Consider the following 23,309-nt stretch of genomic DNA (forward strand, 5'->3'; position numbering starts at 1 on the left):
CTGTAGGCTTGGGAGTCCAACAATCTTCTACAGGGATTTACTGGGATCTACTGAGAATTACTTTGAGATTGGGCATAAAAAGAAGGCAACTCACCAAAGGCAACACTTGATCTCCCGTTGACACCCCCCCAGACCTTAAGTACCTAAAAGGTATTGAACACTTAGAGAGAAAAAAAATTCCCTACTGCACCCTGGCAGGTCAGATGCGTTGGTCTGAATAGCAAGAGCTCATTGTGCCACGTCCATAACCACAGCCCAAGCTGCAGTTTTGAGTTTATGACACTGCATGTGTAACAATCACGTACCTATCAACTATCAAGGGGATCCACGAGAGAACTCTTGAGAGGAAGAAAAACTGGCAAAGAGACAACGGTTTGAAAAGAGAGAGGGAGAGAGCTTTGAGGAGTAATGGTTGCTTGGAGACTGTTGTCTAGGAGACCATGAGTCCCTAAGTCCTTTGGTATCTCGATTGTCCTATATATTAATGTTGATCTCCTCTTGTTTTACTTTTTCAACCAGTACTGTAGAAGACTACTTCATAATATTAATAAGGGCAGAAGAAATGGCTGTTTTTTTTAAGGTTGGATTTGATTTCACAAACAATATGATACAATTTGATTTTGTGACACCATATCACTCTCGCGCTCCTCCCTGCCTCTGTCTTTGTCTCTGACTCATTCAGTGGGCATACACTGTAATTTTTCTGCTGGGGATGAAAATGACAGACTGTTTAAAAGATGAAAAGCGGCAATTGTTTGCCAATGAATGCTTTTTGAATGATTTCTCACTTGCGCGCAAAGAAAGACTATTTTCAGTGATCTTTATGCATAACCAATGAGAAATTTCCCTCTGGTGTGGGTGTAAGCTTGTTAGTGAGTACACCATCAGTGTGGTGTAAATTGGGCATGTACAGGAAAGTTTCAGACAAGAAAGATATGGTTTCACACTAGGGGAGGGGGAAGGTTTCAGTGTAGTGAAGATAATTCTATTTGGTGATTGTGTCTTGTCATTTGCTTCCTACTACATATGGTACTATAAACTAACAAGCCACAAAGGAGAAAGAGAGAAGAAGCTACATGCTCCATGTTTCAAAACAGGGACAGTGGTCTTTTCTTGGTATGCTTCATTTTGGCATCTGTGAGCCACAGCTAACGTACCTTCCAGAAAGTTCAGGTTTTTGTCTCATTTGTTCTTAGAACAGTCTCTCAGAAGCAATGTGGCTTGGCAACATGAAGTTTTGCAAAAAAAAAGATTTCAATGATTTATTTTCAACAGTGGTCGTCTCCCATCAAATTCACTTTGGCTAATGGTTGGTGCGATCTGACAATGACCTTGGAGTTCACCTATAATTGCTTTTTGAGTTTATTCTTGGCTCTTTCGGTGCTATTTGTATTAGCAGTCTCTTCAATTTATCGTTAACTTTCGTCTTGCTGCCATACCCTGCCACAGGAGGTTTTGAGTATGTGCACCTGCAGTCACAGGAACATCAAGCCACTTGGAGGTCTTGTAGACTTTACCTTTAACGTGCTTGTTTATAACACTGGGGAATACAAATTTGGTTGAGTAAGAGTTTGGTGCCGAATTTGTGGGTGCAGAATCCAAAACTGCTCTCAGTTTTGGATTTATCACGGCAGGTTTTTGAGCTATACATAGTCTTCACTGACGTCACGGGATCGCAAGCCCGCCCCTCATTTTGGGGCAATTTTCCAGTGAAGTCAGTTCTGCTTCTATTGAGTTTACACCAAATATCCTTTTGTTATTGACGATGTCACCCCCAGCTTCCTCTAACGTTACTTGTGTAAGCAAGAAATATACGGAAGATTTAGCTCAACACTCTTTGCAGCGGTACACGTTAGTGGAATTGATTGGATTACAAACATTTGTCGATACTGCCCGGACCGGACGACATGGCAACGTGTGCTCTAAGGTAAATGAACAAATGAATGAATCATAGTAACTTGTAGTAACAACACGAGCGCTCCTCAACATTTGGTTGCGTTGTCTTGCTGGCCGTTTGCCCCACAAAAGGTGTGTTGGGTCGATAGGTCGGGGGTCGGTGACGTCATGTGAATACTATGTATAGGATCCCCGTTTTCTTATAAAAAAAATTATAAAAGTGGATGTAGCACTAAGATGAAATTGTTACAAATTCATTCACTGCCTTTGACAAGTATAATTGTCAATTACATTTTTTTCAATGGCGTTAGATGTGGGGAGAATCTGATTATGCTCTACTGTAAATGTCAAATTTGGAAACAACTTTACTGATGCACAAACACCAGTATATGACACCATTGCCCCATTTTATACGAAATAAACAGTTTGAGAGTCCACGGGAGAAATGGATGGATTTCGTACAACCAACATTTTTCTACTGTCAATTATAAAAGAACGGGACAAGGCAGAAAGGAGAGAGTCTCTTCTGTCATTTGGCAAAATCGGTATATATATCATTATTGAACATATCGTGTGGGTATTGAAAATTTTGGCTAGCAGTGAATGAGGTTTACAAGCTTAGAAAACTTGAAAAATAAAATAAAACAGCATAAAATGAAATAGAACATTACATCGGTGTTCTTATGTTTACAAGATTCAGAGAAAAGTCAGCATTAGATTTCTGTTCGCAGATATTGACAGTACTTATAGTACTGCGCTATTTATTGGTAGCTGCACAAACAAGTTGCCACGTAACTGGATGAGTCAAATTGTAATCAACACAGCTTACTACAGGTATTCAGCGGAATTTTGCTTATCTGGAGGGTATTGTGAAGACAAATCTTTATAGGCTAGAAAAAAAAACCTCACTGCAATTTTGGAATCAGCATGACAATTCTAGTTTCAGTCAGCATAAAAATCTAACAGATTTTTTTTCCTTTTTCAAATTGGTCTCTAGTCTGTAAAGCATGCCTATTGAAATAATCTAGTAACAAAATAGATGAAAAGCCCAACTCGCTCAGGACATTTTGAATAGGATTTAACTGACTCAATATGACGTGGAAATCTAGTGAAAGAGAAGTTGTCTTCCACACAGTCACACTTGAGGGAGTTATTCACACTAAACCAGACTTTGGGAATCAAGGTGACTCATCCAATTAGATTAAACGATTAATTCCCTTTTAGCTCATCTTGATGAGATGATTGAGCATATTATTTTCTTGTAAATTGTTTTGAACAAATTGACACTGACCTCAATTAAATCAATTTCACACAAGGGTATACACTATGTTCAAGGCCCACAATACAAAAACATAATAGGAATATTTTTTTCTCTTTGCCATGAAGGTTTATTGAATTATTAGTGTTACCCTTGAAAGATCTTGTTATTCCAATTTGAAGATTGCGGTGAGATGAGACTGAATGGAAAATGGCTGCCACAAACAGATTATCCTTCTAATAAATGTACACTGCAGCCACAACCGTCACTCTTGTCTGCTCTCACTGTGCCAGCTGCGAAAGTGTCTGGGGAAAGATCATTCCCATCCTTAAAAATACTCAAAACATTCACCCGAAATAGGATGGAGCAGGGAATACTTTGCTCATTGGCAATTAAACTCAGAGAAATGGAGAGACTTTCAAAGAAAAAGCACAACTTTTTACTGTTGTCAACAAAGACAGTTAAAATTTCATTTATGGTGTGAAGTTCTATTTCATCCCTACCGACCACCAGATGGCGAATGTTTCCTTCGCTCATGCGCAGTTCGAGTAATGCATACCAAATTAGTCACCTGTAACTCCTCAGTGACCTTTGAAGGGTATAAGTTCCGGTGTCACCCGAGGTACATTTCTTCTTTCCTTCTCGCCAGGCGTTTGCATACGACGCAACTTCGAAGATTGCAGGTACTGTACTCTCTTCGACCTCGCCGCAGTTAGCCCTGTGACCGTGTTGGTCGGAGGTTTAAGGGTTAGGGTTAGGGTCTAACCCACTGTTCACTACCAGGACTCCTTTGCATTCGCGATGGAGGGCTCCCATTGCTATGCGGACTGTGGCGCCGTCTTTGAGGCCTCGGAAGTCCAGGATGATCGCTGCCCAAGATGCCTCATTTTCGATCGCGTTGGAGAGACTCAGTCCGGCAATCCTCATGTGGAGGACCCCAGCCCTCTGGGTCGCCTGTCATCTTCCCAACCAAGGCCCCCAAAACGTCTCGGTGTGTCTTCTGCTGTGTCTGGTCCCCCCAAGAAGAAGGTGGCGCAGCGACGCCTGCAGACCGAGTTAGCGGAGGTGAGGTCACTTTTGCAGGACCGTCAACCTCCCCTTCGGTGGTGCCAAGTCCAGCTACTCCACCCAAACAAATCTTCCGGAAGATGACGCCATTTTCTTGGCGGCTTCGGCAGCTTTTTTTCATGATGCTGACAGTGAACCAGCGTCTGTGATTTTGGGACAGAGCTCTTTGTCATCCGCTCGGAGCTTGTACAGCGAGGCAGGTACTTGTACTGCGCAGTGCCTTGGACCTCCTGCGTTTGGATGTGCCTCCGCAGGCCCAGTCGGCATCTGAGAGTGCCTTCTTCCGGCACAGGCCGGCTGATGTCCTTCCTGGCGCAGTCCCCCTTTATGCAGTCCTCTAGGAGGGCTCTCCGAAGTGTTCCTGTGGAGCCGGGGCAGCTTTTTGGTTCGGCTGCTGTGGGGGCGCTGGAAAGGACAATTAGGGCCCGTGAGACCAGGAGACAGCTTTCCAGCCTTAGTAGTAGCCTGCCCCCCTCAAATAGACCCGGGGGACTGAGGCCCCTATTTTTTTCAGGGTGACCACCATCGCCGACCCGGCAAAGGCCTTGGCACTGGACCAGGAGCTTTCCGCCCTCCTGGCCAAGGATGCGATTGAGGTCGTGGATCCTCTGGCGCAACCCGGGGCTTTCTACTCAACGTACGTCCTTGTCCCGAAAAAGACAGGCGGATACCAGACAATACTGGACCTGAGGCGGCTCAACCGACATCTCAAGGTATTGCCATTCCACATGTTGACCACGAACGACGTCTTACAGACGGTCGCCCAAGGGGAGTTATTCACATTCGTAGACCTGAAGGACGCCTACTTCCACATTGCACCTCGGCACCGCCGGTTTCTCCGTTTTGCCTACAGCGGCCGTCACTGACAATTCCACATGCTCCCTTTCGGACTCTCCCTCGCCCCACTGGTTTTCACTCGATTTGTGAAGGCTGCTCTTGCGCCCCTAGTCTACGGGCATGAAGGTGCTGCCGTACCTTGACAACTGGCTCCTCTGCGCGCCATCACAAGCTCAGGTGATCCAAGATACCTACGATCTTCTGTCACATGTGGCCCGATTTGGCATCAGGGTCAATCTGCCAAAGTCCTCTGTGATCCCCTCTCAAAGGACCGACTTTATTGGGGTGACCTTGGACACAATTATGAGGGCCCACCCGTCTTCTTTCAGGGTCGACGATGCTCTTCGCCTCCTCACGCTCTTTCGGGAGAACAAGCTGCTGCTTTACGTCACCTATTTACGACTTTTGGGCACGCTGACGTCCATGACAGCCGTGGTCCCGCTGGGTCTGCTGTCATTGCGCCCCCTGCAGAGGTGGCTGAACGGCTTTTACTTGCACGGCAAATGGCACCATCACAGGAAGCTCAGGGTGTCACGTCGATGCCTCCTTGCCCTGGCACCTTGGAGAGACCAAGACCAAGACCTTCTCAGGTGGGATGCCCCCCGCCTGGCCAGTCTGCGGGCCGTCTATCTGCCGGGGGATCGGAACCAGCTCGCGGACTCTCTCTCCTGTCGGGGTCCTCCTCCGGGAGAATGGCGCCTCCAACCGGTGGTGGTGCACATGATTTGGAGTCGCTTCGGCAGGGCGGGAGTCGATCTTTTTGCCTCCGAGAACTCGACCCACTGCGCCCTTTGGTTTTCCCTGAGGGGAACCACCAGCCCTCTGGGTCAGGATGCGTTGGCCCAATCGTGGCCGGAGTACCTCCTTTACGCCTTTCCACCGCTCCCTCTGATATGGCAGATGCTTTAGTGAGTTCTTCAGGAGGGGTTACTGGTGGCCCCCTTCTGGCCGGCCCGGACGTGGTTCCCCCTGCTCCGCCTAATGTGCTGCGGCGAGCCGTGGCGTCTCCCCAACAGGCAGGAGCTCTTGTCCCATCACGGAGGTCGGATTTGCCATCCCAACCCTCAACGCCTCCGCTTGTGTGTTTGGCCTCTGACCGCTGCCGACCTGTTGTGCAGAACCGGTCAGGCGTACCATTCTCAATGCAAGGGCACCATCCACTCGGCTGGCCAACAGGTGGAAGTTGTTTGTGGTGTGGTGTGGAGACTGCGGGGCGGACCCCGTTTTGTGTTCGGTTCCCACCATCCTGGATTTCCTGCAGTCTCTCCTGGATAAGGGCTCCATCTACGCTGAAGGTGTATGTGGCAGCGATTTCTGCTAATCACAGTAGTCGATGGCTGCACGATGGGTAGCCATGAGCTGTTGTCGTTGTTGGAGGCTCTCCGTCTTTATCCCTGCACTACACCTCGGGTTCCGCCGTGGGATTTACATTTGGTGTTGGATGGCCTATGCAGGCCTCTGAGCCCCTGGGGGAGGCAGACTTCCTGTGGGTGTCACGCAAGACTGCGCTCTTGCTCGCCATTGCTTCTGCGAAGCGTGTCGGCGAGCTGCACCCATTGTCGGTTAGCCCTGCATGCCTGTGATGGCGCCGGCGTCACTCTGTGGCCGAATACTGCCTTTGTTACCAAGGTGTTGTCTGGCTCTCGTTCTAACCAGCCTCTACGGCTTGCACTGTATATACCTCCTTTAGATGAAGGTGGGACAGGCCGGAGCTCTTGTGTCCTGTGAGAGCCTTGCGGTACTACATCGATGCTACGGCGGGCTTTCGGACGTCTGCTCAGGCTTTTTGTCTGTTATGGTGATCCGGTCAAGGGCTCCGCTCTCTCCAAGCAGCGCTTGTCTTACTGTGTAGTGGATGCCATTCGTCATTCCTACCTGGGTCGGGCTACCCCCTGCCGCCGGGGGTGCGATGTCACTCCACCAGGAGCGTTGCCACTTCTTGGGCTGCCCTGAGAGGTGTTCCTCTAGAGGACATCTGTGCTGTTGCCTCGTGGACGGCGCCGAGCACTTTCTCCAGGTTTTATAGCGTGGATGTCGCCTCTCCCCATCAGCTAAGCATGGTCTTATGTCCTGCTGGGGCTTCTCAGTGAGGTTGTGTCTGGCATTCCTTGTGACTACGCGGGTATTAGTCATTCAGTGCTTGAAGCACGGCCATCTGACGGTTGGGAGGGACGAAATAGAACTAAAGTTATGACTGTAACTGCGGTTCTAGAAGATTCCGAGGGGAAACGAACCTCGGGTGACATCGAAACTTATACCCTTCTAGGGTCACAGGTGACTAATTTGGTATGGATTACTCTAACTGAGTATGCGCGAAGGAAACATTCGGTGCTTGAAGCACCGCCTGCTGGCGGTCGTCCGGGACTCATAGAATCGCAGTTACAGTAGTAACTTTCGTCTTATCGTTAATGAAGGATTATTTGCAGACATGGGAATTAACAAATATTTATAAAAATCAGACCATAACACTGAACTTAATTCTTTCTGTATTTGAATTGACACGCAAGTAACAAACCTTACAAACATGTTTTTATTTTCTAAATGCTTGAATGAAACAATAGAAAGAAAAAACATTATTTTGGCCAAAACACTTTTTTTTTTTTTTTACTCAAGAATATCACTAAAAAGCTTGCGTTTCTTCGACTCGCCGGTTTGAATCTCCTGCCAGTGGGCTCGTCTGCTGATAAAGTGGGAAAGAGCAAATTTGGCCCACACATGGCGAGCAAATTGGTCTGACCTCAGCTGACTTTCACTTGGCACTGGAAGCGAAAATAAGAAAGGAAAAAAGTTCATTAACATACTGTACATGGTAACGAGAAAATAAATGCAAAAAAATGTGCCACATGAATCATGTTACCAAGCTCCTGTGCAATGTTTTGCCTCTGACTGACCGATGCACTGTTCCACACGGCCTCCAGTACTCGACTGCCTAACCTGGAGCACGCCATCCGAACATATTGACCCTGGGTGGAAATAAATACAATGTTATACCCGTGTTTAATGTGGAAGAACTCAGTAAAGAAATATGAAAGTTCCACACCATTGTTTTCCCGTCCTTGCAGGTCAATAGTGCTTGTTCACAGAATCAATAACGGCCAAGTGCTCGTACCTCCAACCTCTTGAGGATCTTCCCTCTTCCCTTGTCGCTGGATGTGGTGATGAGAACTTGAAGGACGTGGCTGCCGGCAGGGTCTGACGCCAGTTTCAAAAGGTCCACTGACGTTAGCGAGCGCAGACTGCTGAGGAGGATGGAGCGCTCCTGGAACCTGGCGAGTGCCTGCACCAGCCGGGAGCCGTGGTAACAGATGGATGACAGAGGGACCTAGAACACACAAGCCATATTGCAACCTGCTGTTCGTCTGACATTTGCTCGGCATAAAAAAACACCGGAAGGATTATTCTGTTATTCACGGGTTATCATTCATGATGCAGGTTCAAGAGAAGGTTGCAACATGTCAGCTCACCTCTGTCTGAACGCTGCCCTCTGCTGTGTCAGAGTGGTAGTAGACATCGTAGGTGAGGAGGGACATGAAGAGAGGGAGGCAGTGGACATGGCGGGAGCCAGGCTCGGCACAGTGGAATGCCTGTGAGAACAAGCAACAATCCAATTTGACAAAAATGAAGCTTTCATTGTTATTCAACTTTTGATAAAATCCAAAATCAGCATAAAAAAAGATTTGAAATCGGCGCTTAAAGGGGTGCTGCCCAGGGGACCGTTGGGTTGTGAATGGGGAGAGGGTTGGGCGTGGTCTGGCTGTGATTGACAGCAGCAACTCACTAAGAAGACGTTTAAGGAGGCGTGTACGAGAATGAGCCGGTTGGTAGTGGGAGCGACTACGTCATGCGGAACAAGTGACGGAGTGTGTATTGTCTCGTGTAATGAGAGTACAAACAGCCAAAATTGTGTTTATCTCAGTGTTTAACCTTAAGATGGCACCAAAAACACAGTTTTTGCCCCAAATTCAAGCTTTCAACAAACATGCACTAAAATGTCAAAATAATGACCAGGACATGTAAACAGCATTTGTAGTCACCCGTTTATACAGTTTATCAGCAAAAAGAAGAAGGTGATTTAGTGTTGAGTTACTCTTTAATGGGTTAAGCGTTTGTTAAAACAACTTTTGAAATGGTCAACACTTTGAAAGTTTTCTTTTAATTTTGTACATAAAATGGTCAACACTTTGAAAGTTTTCTTAAAAAAAAGAAAAGAAAAAAAAAGACAGCTTTGTTACAGCTTAAAAATTATAGCAAAAATTGCAGGGAACTTCTAGGGTCATCCGCGTGATGAACTAAATTAAAAGCTAAGCAAGTAAATAGCTCCCTAAAGTTTTCTACTGTAAATAAAGTTTTCCAAAATTAAAAAAAATATATACATACCTGTATGTTATTTAAAAAAAAAAGTGTAGGGAGTTCCCACTTTCAGCATCATCTTTTATAAAGTTAAGTGGAAATTTAAATAAATACATAAATGAAAAGTAACCTGTAGCTCACTAAGCGACAAATGCATGCGAATGTAGCTAATTTGGTGAAAAAGTGTCTGTGAACATCTTACAAATCCTTATGAAAACGCAAAATTCGCTATGTTCGCAAGCATTCACTCCGTGTGATACCAACTACATTGGCCTTCAGATTCGTAAAAATGCAGATGCCGATATTTGCCAAAAAGCCAAATATTGGCACCGATAATCAGTCTATCCCTAGTTTTGATCATAACGTTCACACTTACTTGGAGTAGACACTGCATCAATTCTCCTTGCCGCTCTCCACCTTCTGCACAGCTTTCTGCCAGTTGCACAATCACACCCATGTGACCTGCAGCCAAGATGGCCTCGACGCCTTGAACCAACTCATCGAATAACCTGGGGAACTTCAAAAGGTAGAGAAAAGCCTCAGTCATTCTTGCACTTGGACAACTTGCATTTCCATTTTCAGCCCACCAGTTTGCATTTGGCCGAGGCCGCCGTCAACCTCTGCACAGGGAAGTTGGCGATGGGATGGAGAGCAAGGTCAACCAGGTGACCCTTCAGGTGATTCTTGTAAAGGTCTCGGAGAAGAGATTTGGGTGAAAGCTGAGTAATGGTCTCAATAAGGTGACTGGAAGCCTGGTCCTTGAGGAAAACCAGAAGCGGACTATAAAAAAAAGAAAAAGTCAACAACAACAAAAGCAAAGTAAGAAAATGCTTCCCCTCCCTTCTTCTGATTGTGCGGATTTAAAGACACAATTGAAGCGAGACCTGACTCCCGGAGCAGCGGGGCAACTTGTCAAGTATTCCATGATGCGCCTGATGAGCTGTTTGCAAAGTTTGGGCCGCTTCCTGTGACACACGGTCAACATGGTCTGGAACACTGCACTGGCAACCGAGTCTGTGATGCTTACTAGCGAGACACAACGAGACAAAAACAACAACTTTTCAAACTTAAACCTTGTCTTCCAATGGAGTCCTAGGAAGATGGTACAGTAATTACTAGGGATGGGTTTAAAAAATAATAATTTGAATAATCAATATCAATTTGATTTTCCTTTTTGAGCCTAATATCGATTCATAAAACAATGAATCAATTATTTTAATATCTCTTTTTCCCATAAATACATAAGAAAATAGAATTTTAAAGGCTGAGTTTTGTTGTATTTTACTGTTTTCTTGACATTTACTGTTCACATGAATTTAAAAGTATTCTCTTACATTCATGAAAGACCTGACTTACTGCAATTTAGAATATTTTTTATTTATATTTACAATTATTGAATTATAATTAAGAACAGATTTTCATCTGATCCTTGAAAACACCTGTCCATTTTTGTCTTTTTTTTTTATTCGTATATTTTGGGGATGAAACTGAATGCAGACATCCCAAAAACGTAAACATCTTTTAAAAAAAAAGGGGGGGGGGTGGTGAGGTTAACGGACATAAGTGCTTTTCACATAGCAGCGATGAAATGTTTGTGTAACACTTAGTGATTACAATACTAAATCATTTAACCAGTTACTTCTTCCACAAAATGTTATGTTTGTGGCGTTTTTATCATGTCCTTGATATTTAAGAAGACTTGATGTTCCATAATCAATTAATATCGGATTGAAGTGAATTGAATCGAAAAATTCGAAATCGTACTACTACTACTACTACTACTATAGTATCGTGTAATTTTTTTAATGTACCAAACCCTTCCGTAAAGGATGGTAAAGGAAAAATCTCAAATGAATTAAAGTACGCCAATACACAGGTACAAAACAGTCAGCATATACTTCACCGCGGACTTACATTTAACACTGTCCATCAAAGTCTCTGTGAGGCTTTTCAGCTCATACCAAAAAGATGTAGGAATCTCAAAGTCAGTCAGCTGAGGAGAAGCATTGCGGTTTTTCACACCTTGTAAAAAAACAAAACAAAGGCAAACAACATATAAATTACAAGCAAAATGTGCATACAAGTGTGTGTGTGTGTGTATACCTGGACGTGTCTCCGTGCGGGGAGGCCCCACACAGCCAGCCAGCACATGCAAAAGTGTGCGGACAACGTGAGAACCGTGGACGTGTTTGATAAACTCTGCGCTGTTGTCTCTCACCACTTGACTTAATGCCAAGACCTGGACCTCCAGAAGTTCACTCTCATCATCTTCTTCTTCTTTTGCTAAATTCATTAAACACGCAGGAAACAGCATGATTTGATGTTATAATGACTAGGACAGCGATTCTGAGTTTGGCGAGTCAGTCTCAGAGGCCGGGTCCTGTTAAAGATGTCTGTTTTCCTTTCCTCTGCCATCAAGTGCTTCTTCTTGAGAAGTTCTTGACTTGCCCTAGTTAGTAGCTATTTCTTGTAAAGCACCCATCCAGCATTTTGCCACTTGCAAAATTACAACTTACTAAAACATTTAAATGTAACAGAACATAAGAACAGCTTTTAATAATCCAGAAGACAACATTCGATTTCACGATTTTGCAAATTTTCAACGATTCGATTTTTAAAATGACGATGTATCAAATTAATTTGATTTATTGCCCAGCCCTAATTACAATGTTATTAACAAAACAAACACATAAAAGGGTAATTAAGATTAGGGTTAGCAGTCTGCCTGTTAAATCGTTACTACCGTATATCTTCACATAGCGGCCTCGGCTCTAATAGATAGCAGGACTCTAGTTGCTCTAATTATCCATACTTGAACAAATAAGTGTAGAGCACATTAGTGGACCCCCCGCATATTCATGGTTTGGCATTTAAAATTTACATTTTTGTGTGCATTTTTTTTATTTTATTTGGGGGGGATTGACGAGTACCGAAATAAGGTGTTGGTACTCGCAACGGCGGCCAATAACAGTATCAATTGTCTTCTTGTGGCCATTTTACAATCAGGAACAAGAAATTTGAAGAATAAACAATTGCCATTATGCAATTTTAAGGAGAAAAAAATCTATATTGGGATATAGAGGTCTTCCATTAAAATGATCTGTCATAGTTTTTTTGTGCCAATTTTATGAATCAAAAGTACAGGTGGTATTGGTGCTTTGTATTGGTATCGGTGACTACTCAAGAGATGAGTTGGAAAAAAAGTGGAATCGAACATCCTTTATATATATATATATATATATATATATATATATATATATATTTCCTGTTAAAACTTTTTTTTGCTGTTTTTGTGTTCAGGCCAAATCTGTCAGAGACTTTATATATGTGCTTTGGCGCCATCCTGTGGCATCATGGTGGCCAAGTACTATGTTGACATGAGTTGAAAAAAAAAACTACTAATGGAACTATCGCATCATACATCATCAACAATTCAACACACCTGTCAACCTGGACACCTGTCGGACTGCGCTCTCCACTACATGTCCGCCACAACGGTCACAAGAGATGGCTTTGAAGTCTGCTCCTGATTCTCCTCCCAGCTCAGCCATGACTTTTGCCACCTGATCAAGACTCGACAGTGGGAGCAGGTGCTGCAGTGTGATGCTTCCGGTACGATCCATTGCCACCACGCTTGCTTTATCTTTCACTTCACTCAGGACATTTTCCACAAACATATCTGCGGAAAAGACAGTATATAAGACAGTGTTGTGTTGCTACATGAGAGTTCATGTTATAAAGGGGACATTAGGGAACGTGACAACCAAGTAATTATTTTGTCAACTAGCTAATTAAGTAAATTTATTTTCTGAATGTTGGCAGATTGTCCCAACTCGGCCCAAAGTGATCTGGCCCCAGAGTTCTATTCCTCATTATTTGGCAACTAGACCGGTCAGATCCAACATTTTCAAAAAGAAGGATCGCAGAACTACCATTTTAACACAGATCAATAGAGATGTGATGCACGTAGTCAAATTAATGTTCCTTTTTAAAAATTCTATACTATTCCGAGATTTCTCAGTATAAATCAAATAATTTGTGTCTTTTGGGTAAAAAGTTGTGTATCACTCTTTATATGCCACAATGTCGCCAGATAATTTCCAGAAGATTCTATCTATCATGCACACAAAAAAGAAGAAAAAGACCAAACCCAAATACACCCAGTGTTTCTCCCCTGCATATGACTCCCAACTGCCACGATGGAGATGATTTCCCCAAAACGGTGCGAACTGCATTTGCTAAAGAGAGTCAGTAGAATATATACTCACCACTCAAAGGTGCTACAGCAAAAATATGTCTTCACGATAATAAAGGTGTCAGAGAATCATTTAAAAGTAGTTGTAGTGAGTGCCAACTGAACTACATACTAAGATGCTACTGTAAGTTAACTCATTCACTGCCATTGACGGTTATAAACGTCAAAAAATCATTTTAACTATTTCTATTAGTCTAACTTTTTTCTACTTTTGTTAACAAGAGATGAAAACCTAGAATTTTTTTTTATTGTACATTTAAAGCAGATATAAAATTTGTGCTTAATCGTGAGTTAACTATTGAAGTCATGCAATTAATTCCGATAAAAAAATTTAATTGCCTGACGCCTCTAATTTTTAATAATCATCGTCAGGTGATTTAAAAAATTTTTTAATTGTAATTAATCGCATGACTTCACTAGTTAACTCACGATTACTCAAAAACTTTATATCTGTTCTAAATGTACAATATTTTTTTGCTAGGTTTTCACACTCTTACAAGTGGATTTTTTTTTAATCTAATAGAAATAGTTCAAATGAATTTTTGACGTTTATAGCCATCAATGGCAGTGAATGAATTCATTATCTACTCTACCTACATTAGAGAGGATCAAGAATTCTTCATCAAAATACACTCACAACCAAGTTTTCACATAGGTGACATCTTGTAGCACCATTTCAATCTCACCTCTCTCCTCAGCATCTTCAAAGTCATCATTCAGTCTTTCTCCAACTCGCCGGTAATAACCAACACTCATTGCATCAAGTCGCTTTTTTCCACCCTCTCCTTCTGCCTTTGTCTCATCTTGAGCTTTTTTCCTCTTGCTCTCTCCTCCATAGCCTGCTGGCTGGTCTCTCTTCTTAGTAACTCCTTTCTGGGGCTTCTTGACCTCTTCCTTTTCCGGCATCCTTTGAATGAGTACAATATGCAACTTAGTGTCATGACAACCGACAACAAAATTGTTGAGAGGCTTTTTACATTTTAAAGTTATTTGGCTACAGCAGATGACTGATTAAGTCAGATGGTATAACTAACAAAATTGTTGAGAGGCTTTTTACATTTTAAAGTTATTTGGCTACAGCAGATGACTGATTAAGTCAGATGGTATAACTTTCAGATATCACCTCTCCGCCCACCTTAAATAGACTGTAATGACACACATTTATTTACTTTTTTGGGTGTATTATTAATAACAATTGCAACAGGGTAAAGAATAAATTTTAAGAGCCATTCAGTGGTTATTTTTGCCGTAATTGGCAACTCTCCTGCGAGCGCTACTTTACCGGTCAGTCAATCGCCGGACCTTGTTATCACTTCACCTCCTGGTCCATTCTGACTCTTCACGGATTGGCTGTTATCGGCTATACCAGCCTGACCCTAACCATAATAATTAATTTCTTCAATAAACGCGTGAAATAAAACGGTTCGTTTACAACTCCCGACTGGCTGCAAGAAATTGTCAACATGGCAAAAATAAAAATAGAATTAATAAATAAATAAAAATACACGGAGCAGTATTTTTGCGCATGTAGCACCTGCGAGGCGTCCGCTCTACCTACTACTGCACGAACTGGTACACCTTCACCTGCGCAAAATTTGTACTTGTAATTCTTGCGCGATTCACGGCAAAATAACGCTAGGTGGCGAGTTACGGTAAGTTTTCGTGTGTGTGTTTTTTTTTCGTTGGTGAACTAGTTAAGAGATGATTGATACGATTGTTGTTGTTTTTCTTTTAAAGAAGTGGGCACGTTTTAGAATTCTCAACTGAAACTTAATAATAACGCAATAGCTGTGCCATGTGGGTTTGTGAAAATGTACAACATTGTAACGACTGAAATTCATGCAAAGCAACTTATCTAAACTCGAAAAACAAAACATACATCTGTAAAGCATTTTCCAACGACATTTAAAATAGGTAGCAAAATCGAAGTGAAAAGACGTACTCACGTGCAGTATGCAGCAAACCAAACAATCCTACTTCCGGGTACAAATGTAACCTTTTCTTCTTCTATGGTTTGTTAAGAGTACATAATTGCTAGCTGCCGCCACCTACAGCATTGGTATATTGTGATGTGGCCAACTGCGTTTCGCTTCCAGTCTGCTGTTTTTATTTTGTTGCTTCTATCTTTACTGTGTTATTCTGATGCTCAAAATAAAACAAAGATATAAATAATATACAGCTAAGCCTGACATCACTATTTATTTTTTACTTGTGGATTTACAGCCAGCCTGAACAATGAAAATAAAAAACGGTATTTGCAAGATAATGTGAAAATGCATGCTGCTGCTCACATTGCATTGCCATTTCCTTTGCCAAAAATACCTTAATTTGAGTTAAAAATCAAGACTGTAGTAAGATAGTCCAGTTATTATTTTCTTGAAACCGGAGAAAAGGAAAAGGCACTGGCACCCATTTGAGACAGAACATAAGTATACTAAAGTACTGTATGTCAAAGGAGAATGATATGTTTCCATGAATTGAAGCAGTGCCTATAGGAGTCTGAATTAGAGAACAATTTTCACTCTTGAATGTCACTGGATGCCATGCACATTTTGCATGTCAATGAACGACAGAATAGTAAGCGCTGGTCAGCTGGAATTGTCATAACCAATTAGCTATGTTTAGTCGCCTTATCCGCTAGCATGCTGTAACTACAAAAGGCTATCATCACAGAGGAAAATAAGGCAACATTTAGCATGAATGGAACGATACGAGAATGTGCATGATGTAGTGGTGCAAAATAAAATAAGATAAATATATAATATAAATATAAGATAAATGGTACTTTGTCTTCATTTATTTTGTAAAGTGCTTTTTCCATAAATAAAAAAAACTATTCAAAATGTCTGATATAGCCGTATAAGACTTAGTGTCTTCATTTATTTTGTAAAACAGGTAGCCGCTAAGCACTTACGTCTGAGACTTGTGCTGTATCATACAATGACGTCATAATTAATTGCCAGTTTCTTAGCGCCCTAAATTATCAATTGAACATGAGTTCGGTAGTGTGTTGATGTTAGTCGCGAACTCGCAACTACAATGTCAATAAACAATGATAAAAAAAACTGAACTTCAAAGTAAAAATGTACTAAGGCTATTTGCTTTCCTGTCAATGTATTACTGTATTTGGTAAAATTTAATTTGAAGTTAAGCTTAGCATGTTATGCTGAGTATGTTTCAGCTTCCTTGACATACCAAAATGGACGTGAATGCGCACTTTGCTTTATTTGTGTCAACCAATCCTTGGATCGGGCGTGATCCGATCTTCTGTAAACTACAGTGGCGGATTATCACTGTTACGCAAAGGGAAGGCTTTCATGTCAATTAGCAGTAAAAAACAAACAAACATGCAGACTGTTGAGTTTGCCGTGACCCGGATTTGAACCAGGGTTGCTGCGACCACAACGCAGAGTACTAACCACTATACGATCACGGCCTACAAGTCTTTGCCCATCTAGTGGATAAAATTGTCTATCGCTTTTATTTACGGCCATCGACCCTAGGAAACATTCAGGCTGCTGAACCAGGACAACTGTGAAACAATATCAAATGAATGTCCTGGGCATAAAATTGTCTTCCATTGCGCCTTGTAACTGATACAATTCATAAATGTTGGACACCAATTCAGTGGAAATGCAGTTTTTTTAGCGCAGCCTGGAGATTGCATCTACCTTTCACTGTTTTAGTAAGATTATCAAGTGGAAAAGTGAAAACAAACCTGGAACTAAACACTGCGCAAATTAGAAGTAATAGATACTTGAGGTGAGAAATTATTAGAAGATACCTTTTCCATCTTCAAAATATTGCGTCAGTTTGCGCTCCCTAAGAAATATCAGGTGAACAGATGTAACATAGCAGTTTTAGATCAGGCTTACCATAAACAAAGAGAGTTGAGCTAGCCAGGAGTTGAACCGAGAATCTTCTGATCCGTAGTCAGACGCGTTATCCATTGCGCCACTAGCCCCTTAAAGGAAGGTGATCTTCTGTAAGCTACAGTGGCGGATTGTCACTGTTACGCAAAGGGAAGGCTTTCATGTCAATAAGAAGTAAAAAAAAAAAACTTATGCAGAGTGCTGAGTTTGCCGTGACCCAGATTTGAACCGGGGTTGCTGCGACCACAACGCAGAGTACTAACCACTATACGATCACGGCCCACAAGTCTTTGCCCATCTAGTGGATAAAATTGTCTATCGCTTATATTTGCGGCCATAGACCCTAGGAAACATTCAGGCTGCTGAAACAGGACTACTGTGAAACAATGTCAAATGAATGTCCTGGGCATAAAATTGTCTTCCAGTGCGCCTTGTAACTGATACAATTCATAAATGTTGGACACCAATTCAGTGGAAATGCAGTTTTTTTAGCGCAGCCTGGAGATTGCATCTACCTTTTACTGTTTTAGTAAGATTATCAAGTGGAAAAGTTAAATTAAACCTGAAACTAAACACTGCGCAAATTAGAACTAATAGATACTTGAGGTGAGAAAACATTGGAAGATACCTTTTCCATCTTCAAAATATTGCATCAGTTTGCGCTCCCTAAGAAATATCAAGTGAACACATGTAACATTGCAGTTATAGATCAGACTTACCATAAACCAAGAGAGTTGAGCTAGCCAGGAGTTGAACCTAGAATCTTCTGATCCGTAGTCAGACACATTATCCACTGCGCCACTAGGCCCTTAAAGCAAGGTGATCTTCTGTAAGCTACAGTGGCGGATTGTCACTGTCACGCAAAAGGAAGGCTTTCATGTCAATTAGCAGTAAAAAAAACAAACATATGCAGAGTGCTGAGTTTGCCGTGACCCGGATTTGAACCGGGATTGCTGTGACCACAACGGAGAGTACTAACCACTATACGATCACGGCCCACAAGGCTTTGTCCAACTAGTGGATAAAATTTTCCATCGCTTATATTTGTGGCCATAGACCCTAGGAAACATTCAGGCTGCTGAACCAGGACTACTGTGAAACAATGTCAAATGAATGTCCTGGGCATAAAATTGTCTTCCAGTGCGCCTTGTAACTGATACAATTCATAAATGTTGGACACCAATTCAGTGGAAATGCAGTTTTTTTAGCGCAGCCTGGAGATTGCATCTACCTTTTACTGTTTTAGTAAGATTATCAAGTGGAAAAGTTAAATTAAACCTGAAACTAAACACTGCGCAAATTAGAACTAATAGATACTTGAGGTGAGAAAACATTGGAAGATACCTTTTCCATCTTCAAAATATTGCGTCAGTTTGCGCTCCCTAAGAAATATCAGGTGAACAGATGTAACATAGCAGTTTTAGATCAGGCTTACCATAAACAAAGAGAGTTGAGCTAGCCAGTAGTTGAACCTAGAATCTTCTGATCTGTAGTCAGACGCATTATCCATTGCGCCACTAGCCCCTTAAAGGAAGCTATCTTTTGTAAACTACAGTGGCGGATTATCACTGTTACGCAACGGGAAGGCTTTCATGTCAATAAGAAGTAAAAAATAAAAAAAATAAAAAACTTATGCAGAGTGTTGAGTTTGCCGTGATCCGTATTTGAACCGGGGTTGCTGCGACCACAACGCAGAGTACTAACCACTACACGATCACGGCCCACAAGTCTTTGCCCATCTAGTGGATAAAATTGCCTATCGCTTTTATTTGCGGCCATCGACCCTAGGAAACATTCAAGTTGCTGAACCAGGACTACTGTGAAACAATGTCAAATGAATGTCCTGGGCATAAAATTGTCTTCCAGTGCGCCTTGTAACTGATACAATTCATAAATGTTGGACACCAATTCAGTGGAAATGCAGTTTTTTTAGCGCAGCCTGGAGATTGCATCTACCTTTCACTGTTTTAGTAAGATTATCAAGTGGAAAAGTGAAAACAAACCTGGAACTAAACACTGCGCAAATTAGAAGTAATAGATACTTGAGGTGAGAAAACATTGGAAGATACCTTTTCCATCTTCAAAATATTGCGTCAGTTTGCGCTCCCTAAGAAATATCAGGTGAACAGATGTAACATAGCAGTTTTAGATCAGGCTTACCATAAACAAAGAGAGTTGAGCTAGCCAGGAGTTGAACCTAGAATCTTCTGATCCGTAGTCAGACGCGTTATCCATTGCGCCACTAACCCCTTAAAACAAGGTGATCTTCTGTAAACTACATTGGTGGATTATCACTGTTACGCAACGGGAAGGCTTTCATGTCAATAAGAAGTAAAAAAATAAAAATAAGAACTTATGCAGAGTGTTGAGTTTGCCGTGACCCGGATTTGAACCGGGGTTGCTGCGACCACAACGCAGAGTACTAACCACTATACGATCACGGCCCACAAGTCTTTGCCCATCTAGTGGATAAAATTGCCTATCGCTTTTATTTACGGCCATCGACCCTAGGAAACATTCAAGTTGCTGAACCAGGACTACTGTGAAACAATGTCAAAAACAATGTCAAATGAATGTCCTGGGCATAAAATTGTCTTCCAGTGCGCCTTGTAACTGATACAATTCATAAATGTTGGACACCAATTCAGTGGAAATTCAGTTTTTTTAGCGCAGCCTGGAGATTGCATCTACCTTTCACTGTTTTAGTAAGATTATCAAGTGGAAAAGTTAAAACAAACCTGGAACTAAACACTGCGCAAATTAGAACTAATAGATACTTGAGGTGAGAAAACATTGGAAGATACCTTTTCCATCTTCAAAATATTGCATCAGTTTGCACTCCCTAAGAAATATCAGGTGAACACATGTAACATTGCAGTTTTAGATCAGGCTTACCATAAACCAAGAGAGTTGAGCTAGCCAGGAGTTGAACCTAGAATCTTCTGATCCGTAGTCAGACACATTATCCACTGCGCCACTAGTCCATTAAAGCAAGGTGATCTTCTGTAAGCTACAGTGGCGGATTGTCACTGTTACGCAAAGGGAAGGCTTTCATGTCAATTAGCAGTAAAAAAAAAAAAACATATGCAGAGTGCTGAGTTTGCCGTGACCCGGGGTTGCTGCGACCACAACGCAGAGTTCTAACCACTATACGATCACGGTCCACAAGGCTTTGCCCAACTAGTGGATAAAATTGTCTATCGCTTATATTTGCGGCCATAGACCCTAGGAAACATTCAGGCTGCTGAAACAGGACTACTGTGAAACAATGTCAAATGAATGTCCTGGGCATAAAATTGTCTTCCAGTGCGCCTTGTAACTGATACAATTCATAAATGTTGGACACCAATTCAGTGGAAATGCAGTTTTTTTAGCGCAGCCTGGAGATTGCATCTACCTTTTACTGTTTTAGTAAGATTATCAAGTGGAAAAGTTAAATTAAACCTGAAACTAAACACTGCGCAAATTAGAACTAATAGATACTTGAGGTGAGAAAACATTGGAAGATACCTTTTCCATCTTCAAAATATTGCGTCAGTTTGCGCTCCCTAAGAAATATCAGGTGAACAGATGTAACATAGCAGTTTTAGATCAGGCTTACCATAAACAAAGAGAGTTGAGCTAGCCAGGAGTTGAACCTAGAATTTTTTGATCCGTAGTCAGACGCTTTATCCATTGCGCCACTAGCCCCTTAAAGGAAGGTGATCTTCTGTAAGCTACAGTGGCGGATTGTCACTGTTACGCAAAGGGAAGGCTTTCATGTCAATAAGAAGTAAAAAAAAAAAACTTATGCAGAGTGCTGAGTTTGCCGTGACCTGGATTTGAACCGGGGTTGCTGCGACCACAACGCAGAGTACTAACCACTATACGATCACGGCCCACAAGTCTTTGCCCATCTAGTGGATAAAATTGCCTATCGCTTTTATTGGCGGCCATCGACCCTAGGAAACATTCAAGTTGCTGAACCAGGACTACTGTGAAACAATGTCAAATGAATGTCCTGGGCATAGAATTGTCTTCCAGTGCACCTTGTAACTGATACAATTCATAAATGTTGGACACCAATTCAGTGGAAATAAAGTTTTTTTAGCGCAGCCTGGAGATTGCATCTACCTTTCACTGTTTTAGTAAGATTATCAAGTGGAAAAGTTAAAACAAACCTGGAACTAAACACTGCGCAAATTAGAAGTAATAGATACTTGAGGTGAGAAAACATTGGAAGATACCTTTTCCATCTTCAAAATATTGCGTCAGTTAGCGCTCCCTAAGAAATATCAGGTGAACACATGTAACATTGCAGTTTTAGATCAGGCTTACCATAAACCAAGAGAGTTGAGCAAGCCAAGAGTTGAACCTAGAATCTTCTGATCCGTACTCAGACACATTATCCACTGCACCACTAGTCCCTTAAAGCAAGGTGATCTTCTGTAAGCTACCGTGGCGGATTGTCACTGTTACGCAAAGGGAAGGCTTTCATGTCAATAAGAAGTAAAAAAAAAAAAAAACTTATGCAGAGTGCTGAGTTTGCCGTGACCTGGATTTGAACCGGGGTTGCTGCGACCACAACGCAGAGTACTAACCACTATACGATCACTGCCCACAAGGCTTTGCCCAACTAGTGGATAAAATTGTCTATCGCTTATATTTGCGGCCATAGACCCTCGGAAACATTCAGGCTGCTGAAACAGGACTACTGTGAAACAATGTCAATTGAATGTCCTGGGCATAAAATTGTCTTCCAGTGCGCCTTGTAACTGATACAATTCATAAATGTTGGACACCAATTCAGTGGAAATGCAGTTTTTTTAGCGCAGCCTGGAGATTGCATCTACCTTTTACTGTTTTAGTAAGATTATCAAGTGGAAAAGTTAAATTAAACCTGAAACTAAACACTGCGCAAATTAGAACTAATAGATACTTGAGGTGAGAAAACATTGGAAGATACCTTTTCCATCTTCAAAATATTGCATCAGTTTGCGCTCCCTAAGAAATATCAAGTGAACACATGTAACATTGCAGTTATAGATCAGACTTACCATAAACCAAGAGAGTTGAGCTAGCCAGGAGTTGAACCTAGAATCTTCTGATCCGTAGTCAGACACATTATCCACTGCGCCACTAGGCCCTTAAAGCAAGGTGATCTTCTGTAAGCTACAGTGGCGGATTGTCACTGTTACGCAAAAGGAAGGCTTTCATGTCAATTAGCAGTAAAAAAAACAAACATATGCAGAGTGCTGAGTTTGCCGTGACCCGGATTTGAACCGGGATTGCTGTGACCACAACGCAGAGTACTAACCACTATACGATCACGGCCCACAAGGCTTTGTCCAATTAGTGGATAAAATTTTCCATCGCTTATATTTGTGGCCATAGACCCTAGGAAACATTCAGGCTGCTGAACCAGGACTACTGTGAAACAATGTCAAATGAATGTCCTGGGCATAAAATTGTCTTCCAGTGCGCCTTGTAACTGATACAATTCATAAATGTTGGACACCAATTCAGTGGAAATGCAGTTTTTTTAGCGCAGCCTGGAGATTGCATCTACCTTTTACTGTTTTAGTAAGATTATCAAGTGGAAAAGTTAAATTAAACCTGAAACTAAACACTGCGCAAATTAGAACTAATAGATACTTGAGGTGAGAAAACATTGGAAGATACCTTTTCCATCTTCAAAATATTGCGTCAGTTTGCGCTCCCTAAGAAATATCAGGTGAACAGATGTAACATAGCAGTTTTAGATCAGGCTTACCATAAACAAAGAGAGTTGAGC

At 42.0% G+C, this 23,309-nt stretch overlaps 1 protein-coding gene and 3 non-coding genes across 6 annotated transcripts; all 4 read right to left on the reverse strand.

The window, feature by feature from the left end:
- Positions 1-7,528: 7,528 nt before the first annotated feature.
- nop9 (NOP9 nucleolar protein) lies at positions 7,529-15,723 on the reverse strand. Of its 3 annotated transcripts, XM_077557946.1 has the most exons (13): positions 15,611-15,723; positions 14,351-14,571; positions 12,852-13,088; positions 11,627-11,692; positions 11,513-11,551; positions 11,324-11,431; positions 10,294-10,435; positions 9,997-10,189; positions 9,786-9,926; positions 8,524-8,643; positions 8,169-8,381; positions 7,917-8,022; positions 7,529-7,818 (listed from the first exon to the last, which is right to left on the reverse strand). In XM_077557946.1, exons 2-13 carry the CDS (start codon positions 14,568-14,570, stop codon positions 7,664-7,666), a joined length of 1,740 nt encoding a protein of 579 aa, XP_077414072.1. In that variant the 5' UTR covers position 14,571; positions 15,611-15,723; the 3' UTR covers positions 7,529-7,663. The 3 variants fall into 3 exon arrangements, with proteins under 3 accessions (XP_077414072.1, XP_077414070.1, XP_077414071.1); XM_077557944.1 differs by having other exon boundaries at positions 11,513-11,692; XM_077557945.1 differs by having other exon boundaries at positions 11,513-11,692; positions 15,607-15,687.
- A 1,305-nt stretch (positions 15,724-17,028) lies between these two features.
- Positions 17,029-17,100, reverse strand: trnah-gug (transfer RNA histidin (anticodon GUG)). Its single transcript has one exon. It is a non-coding gene; the product is annotated as a tRNA-His (tRNA).
- Positions 17,101-19,712: 2,612 nt separating this feature from the next.
- On the reverse strand, positions 19,713-19,785 carry trnar-acg (transfer RNA arginine (anticodon ACG)). Its single transcript has one exon. It is a non-coding gene; the product is annotated as a tRNA-Arg (tRNA).
- A 123-nt stretch (positions 19,786-19,908) lies between these two features.
- trnah-gug (transfer RNA histidin (anticodon GUG)) lies at positions 19,909-19,980 on the reverse strand. Its single transcript has one exon. It is a non-coding gene; the product is annotated as a tRNA-His (tRNA).
- Between the last annotated feature and the right edge of the window lie 3,329 nt (positions 19,981-23,309).

This window comes from Vanacampus margaritifer, chromosome 2, assembly GCF_051991255.1.
Source record: "Vanacampus margaritifer isolate UIUO_Vmar chromosome 2, RoL_Vmar_1.0, whole genome shotgun sequence".
Classification (NCBI taxonomy): Eukaryota; Metazoa; Chordata; class Actinopteri; order Syngnathiformes; family Syngnathidae; genus Vanacampus; species Vanacampus margaritifer.